The 6,000-nt window shown below is 44.4% G+C and overlaps 1 protein-coding gene across 1 annotated transcript in view; it reads right to left on the bottom strand.

Moving 5' to 3' along the window:
- Positions 1-253: 253 nt before the first annotated feature.
- Positions 254-6,000, bottom strand: part of LOC129338911 (cathepsin D-like) — a 29,596-nt gene continuing 23,849 nt past the window's right edge. Inside the window, exons 8-9 of the mRNA XM_054993462.1 lie at positions 5,043-5,141; positions 254-1,425 (exon numbers count right to left, since the gene is read on the bottom strand). Of these exons, the coding sequence (XP_054849437.1) occupies positions 1,150-1,425; positions 5,043-5,141 (375 nt within the window). The 3' untranslated portion in view covers positions 254-1,149. The remainder of the gene's footprint in view (positions 1,426-5,042; positions 5,142-6,000) is intronic.

The raw sequence follows: 6,000 nt of genomic DNA, 5'->3' as shown, positions 1-6,000 counted from the left end.
AATGTTTTTAAATACATCCTGTACAGGCTTAGATGTTTAACTAAAAATAGTGGAAATGGAAGAGTGGCAAATTAGAACCGAAGCACAAGTGGGGGCAAAATAGACTTTGGCACTGAGTAGGGACAGTAGCATTAATTGTAATGGCGCGGGAGGAGGGGCTGTTCCAAGCCCACTTTCCAGGATGAACTCCCAGCCAGGGACCTTTCAGAGCTTGCAGTGAGAGAACAAAAGTCTAGAAAGAATCAGATACAAGTGCCCTTAACTGTTTTTTTATCAGGATACACAAAATAGTTATCATTTCTTGGGTCATGCATAAATAAAAATGTTTTAAAAAGTATTGTCCATATGATGCATGCTACAAGATAAATGTTAAATAATTTTACCAATTTCCAAGAGTAGAATAACAAACAGGGTGAGCTGGCCAGATATCACTTCCTTGGAGCAGTCCCCCACGGGAGGCTTTCAGCAGAGAGATAGAATTAGCAGAAACTCAGACAGGTAAGAAGAGAAAAGATCCCTTCTTATCCCATGAAACATCTTATATAGATCTTTGAGGTGTAGCACCCCCGCCCCCCCCCCCGCCTTGTTTGAATTGGTCATGTCAAATTGATATCCAGGAAAGGGACAAATAATTATTTACTGGGTGAGTTGTAGATACTTTCCTGATTTATCATACTACTATCCTAGAAGGTTCTGACCAAAATGAATGTCCTCCGGTTATTGGGTCCTCCATCAAGTTGTAGCAAACAAGATTAACAGTGCAGTCCTAAACAGTGTTAACACCCTTCTAAGCCCATTGTGCTTTATGTAACTGTTTAGGGCTGCACTGTAAGTAGTGCCACACCACACGCACAGAAGGATGGCTGAAAACCAGCAAGGAAGCATAAGTGTAGAAATTCCCCTCCGTTCTCAACTCAGCAATAATTTTTAAGGCAAAGAGAAAGTCTCCGGGTTGGAACTTGGCAATCCTTTTCTTGGGAATAATAAGAGCCAGAAACTTTTTTTTTAAAAAAGGTAGAGATTGGTATTCTCTGAGGACTGCAGATTCCACGCAGGAAACCTGGTCCCACAAGTGCTGCTATGCAACCTTCCCTCCTCCCACAGCCCCCCTTGTAGTTCCTGTCTTCAGTCCCCGAAAATACAAGGCAGCTAGCATTGCAAGCTTGCGCCATCCACTTTGGGGGTTTTTGTGCTGGCGGCAGTGGTACTTTGAACGGTGGGAGCCACAGTAGTTCCTGCTTCAGCAGAGGAGCCACAAAGAGTTCTTTTGGAAATGGCTAAGCCAACACGGTCATTATCTCGATCGAAGATGGAGTAATATTGACGGAGGAAGACGTCACCCAGAATCCAGAGTGGACCATTAGGAGCAGGAATATCAAGGCTCATGAACCCACTGACGCAAGCAGTCATTTTCATCTGGGTGACCTGCAAAGAGAGAGTGAAACAGCATGGTTCAAAGGTAGGGCTGAGTGTATCGTGAAGAGGAAAACCAACGCGCCTCAAAATATTGTATCTTTCTCACTCACACAGAGGAAAATCATTTCTGCCCGGGGGGGGGGGGGGGTCGTGCTGACAGCTTGTTTAGGACAGCATTTTTATAAATGAAATAGGGCCATGAGTAATGGGATGGTTCAGGATGGCTCTGTTAAAAAGGGAACAGAACTGTAGTCTGTGCCACTGTGCATAGTAGGTATTTTCTGTTCTGCTTTATGAATTATCCTGCTTTGTTTTCTATTTTTGTAATACCATTTTCTGTATTGTTTGACATATCACATCTAAAACATTTTTTGTGTTTTGCATTCTAATTTTTGCAGTCCTGCTGCTATTGAATGTGCTTATTAGATGTCTCGTGCTATTTGATGGCATTGACTTTCAACCGTGTAACCCACCTTGAGTCGAAGGAAGGAAGGAAGGAAGGAAGGAAGGGCACCTTTGATAATAATGTCAGACACCATAGCTGCAGGAGGAAATTTTAAGCAAGAGAGGATCTTTTGGAGGACAATGGCATTTTTTCTAGTATAGTGATTCTTAACCTTTATTCTACTAAAACCCACCAAGAAGCAGGGAACATTATCACTGAATGTTCCCCAAACCACAATTTAAAAAACAGGGACATTAAAACAACATTGCAGACAAGGCAACTTCATGTATGTATTGATGATATACCTATGCATATGATGCCCAGATATCAGGCACACATTCAAAGAGACCCTTATCCCTGAGGGCCATCAACGTGCCGTCAAGTCAGAGCTGCCTTGTGGTGATCCTATCCATATGGGGTTCCAGGCAAGAGATGAGTATGGGTGGTTTTCCACTGCTGTCCTCTGTATAGCAACCCCAGTCTTCCTTGGAAGTCTCCCATCCAAGTAGGGTTGCCTGGTCCCCTGACATCCAGGGCAGGAGGTTGGAGACCTGGCACCTACCTTTTAGCCTCCCCCTTGTGCGCTCCCAGCCGGCATGATGACATCATCACGCAGGTCACACGCTGCCCTGGGAGCGCTCCTGTGCTCCACAGGGGCCCAAATCAGGCTCAATTTGGGCACGAATTGAGCTGCTGCAGAGCACAGGAGCCCAATTCGGGCCAAATCTAGTCCGAATCAGCCTGAATCTGGCCATTGTGGAGCGTGAGAGTGCTGTTGCACTCTGCAGCAGCCTGATTTGGCCTGAATCAGGCCCAAATTAGGTCGCTGCAGCATGCAGGAGTGTGCCCCGGGAGGGGGTGGGGGTGGAGGAGGGGTGGGAGGTGAAGGGGGGCAGGGGATCCCCCACCCTCAATGGAGGACTGGCAACCCTACATCCAAGTACTCACCGTGGCTGACCTCGCTTAGCTTCCAGACAAGCTATTCAGGCTGCTTTGGAGAGTGGACTCTATGGCACCAACAAACTCCTTAATGTTAATTCTTATTTGCTGTGTGCCACATTTTTAAGGATCTGGGGTAGAACTCTAGGATTTTATCCTAGAGTAGAGTTTGGGATGGGGAAGGGACCTCAGTGAAGTATAATTCCATACAGTCCACTCTCCAAAGCACCCATTTTCTTCTGTAGTCTGTAGTCTGGAGATTAATTGTAATTCCAGGAGATCTCCAGGCCCCACCTGGAGCTGGCAACCCTATAGAATACTGTTGTAAATACAAACTTCAGCATGATCACGTGTGTGTGTGTTCGTGTGTGTGTGTAGGGCATCAGGCTCAGTCACTGATCCTTGGTCTGAGAAAAGGGGTGCTAACAAACATATTGTTTTCATCTGTGAATTGTTCACAGGTAGGCAAGTGGCAGGCTTTACAAAAACTTAGGCCAGAGGTGGCAGAATGGGACTGTTCCACTTCAAACTTCAATCCCAGTTAAGATCTTAGGCAGAGATGCATCTTTCTGCATACCTACCTTCAGAGGTGGTGACCACAGACAGGGTCTTCTCTGCCCCAACTCTAGAATTTCCTCCGAAAAGCAGCTGCCCTGGCATGTTTGTAAACCTTTAGGTATCATGTGAAAAACTTAATTTTAATTTTCCTAGATGTTTAGTTGAAGGTATGGGGTTGGGTGCTCCGTTTGTTTTATTTTATGCTTTGAGATGCTGGTATTACCTGCTGCTGTTTTAATATAAAATTATAGTCTCCACTGCGATTAATTGATCTTTTATGCTTTTTTTTCAAGATGCTATTTATTTCTGCAACTGTACTAAATGTGGGATGTTATTAACAGCTGCTATTAAACTCAGGAAATTATGCAAGGCAGGACTGTTTAAGAGAGCGTTTAGCTAATGTTTAGGTTTATGTGAAAGACGCTGACAGATTGTACAATTGCAAGATGTTTATGGTTTGTGTTATAATATTTTTATAATTGATAAAAATTTTAAATTTGTATATGCCCCCTGGAGCCTGCTAGCAGGGAAAGGCAGAGTAAAACCAACTTAAATAAAGTATTTTTAATGGGCTTGTGAACCACTCTGTATATTACGTGACAGACAGAGCAGGGCATAAAATATTTTAAATGAACACGCAGCCCTGTCCAACTGAATGTCTCCTTTCCCCCCATTTGCGCAACCTGCATATTTGCATACAAACAGATATTGATTAAAATGTCAGTTCTCTTCCTTCACAGGGAAGATGTTATTTATTTATTTGTGCCCCCACTTCCCCCCCCCCAAGCGGGGATCTAAAGTAGCTTATGACATTGTTCTCCCGTCCTCCATTTTATCCTCTCACTAACAACTCTGTGAAGGAAGATAGACTGAGAGAGAAAGAGACCGGCCCAAGGTCACCCATTGAGCTTCCATGGCACAGTATGATCCGAACCTTGTTCTTCCAGATCGTACTCCAGCACTCTAGTCACTACACCATGATGTAGTGGTTAGAACGTTGGACTTGGCATAGAAGGCCCAGGTTCATCCTTGCTCACCATCAGGGCCTGACTACACAATACACTGTTCCCAGGTCCATCCCCAAGACATATCAAGCAGGTTGTGTTGGGAGTTTCTCAAACACGTGGCAGCAGATTCAGACTGGGGACTACAGTGCATAGGGAGAAGGGACTTCAGCCTCTCCCAATCTGAAAATAGCCCGTGGAACCATGATTTGCCACTAGGGTGGGGGAGACATGTGCATCACCTAAGCTCCTTGAAGAAGGATGGGATTTAAAAAATAAGGAAAGTCAACTGGCAAAGCTTCCCTGTAACTCCACTAAGAAAAAGTCAGTTTGGTGTAGTGGTTAGGAGCAGCAGGAGTCTAATCTGAAAAACCGGTTTTGATTTTCCACTCCTCCGCTTGAAACCAAATGGGTGACCTTGGATCAGTCAGAGCTCTCTCAAAGCTACCTCAGCCCCACCCACCTCACAGGGTGATTGTCATGAGGATAATAATAGCACGCTTTGTAAACCGCTCTGAGAGGGCACTAAGTTGTCCTGAAGGGTGGTATATAAATCAAATGTTGTTTTATTAAAACAGAGAATGCAAATGAGTGAAATAATTTGTGGCAAAAAATGCTAGCTTGTACACTTGTTGAGGCCATCACCAATGCCTCACAGGTCTTTGCTCAGATTCTCTTACCTTGAGTGTGTATACTTCTGGGGTGAGAGTGTAGGGTTTGCCACTAAGGTAGAAAGTCACATTCGGTAATGTAGACATCTTTTCACACTCTATCAAATACTGTAGGAAGACAAGAGAAAGTATAACTGGGGTGAGGAAAAAGAGGTCAGACAATTCCCCTGCCCCCATGCCTCTTCTAAGACATTTGCTAGATTTTCTCACTACAGTATCCAAGAGATCAGACAAACTAGATGTTGTGGGCCTGCAGCTGATGAGGGCCGTTTCCAGACGGCTTACCTGCCTCCGGAACGTCGTGCCATCTTGCGGGGAAAATGCGAAATACCGTGTTTTCTCGCGCGAGTTTTGCGCGACGTCACGCAAAACTCGCGCGAGAAAACGCAATATTTTGCATTTTCCCCGCAAGATGGTGCGACGTTCCGGAAGCAGGTAAGCCATCTGGAAACGGCCATGGAGATGCCACTACAAATGATGTAGAGTAATTCTTTGTATGACACAACATTATCACACAGCAAACTTTCAGTGTGGTGAATTTTACTTTATATTACTGGAAAGAAGAGGAGAGCAAGGCACAGGGATATCATTTTCCAGGCAGCTATTAACCATTCATGTTACAAACATTCATGGTTAATATGAGGTAAAATATGCTCTTACTATCCCGGCATCTGTAGTGAGAGGCCATTTTTGCTTTTCTCAACCTTGGTTCACATGTTAAACTGACATTAAGCTGACACTGTGCCCCAACTGAGCTCATTGCCAAAATCATGTGCACACACTTTCTTCCTTTCCTCCCCTCTCTCAGCACTAAAAAGGAATTGTTGTTTAAAACAAACTCTGGGTACCTACGTTGTATGAATTCAGATGCCTGGGTTAATCTGTTTCAAAGGGTTTTCCACCTGCTCCTGTCGTTATTCTAAACCTGGATTAAACCAGTCCCCGATTGAGATTTACCATACATGCA

The sequence above is a fragment of the Eublepharis macularius genome, chromosome 12 (assembly GCF_028583425.1).
Source record: "Eublepharis macularius isolate TG4126 chromosome 12, MPM_Emac_v1.0, whole genome shotgun sequence".
Classification (NCBI taxonomy): domain Eukaryota; kingdom Metazoa; phylum Chordata; class Lepidosauria; order Squamata; family Eublepharidae; genus Eublepharis; species Eublepharis macularius.
The sequence above is the reverse complement of the archived record's forward strand: the minus strand, read 5'-3'. Positions and strand labels throughout refer to the sequence as shown.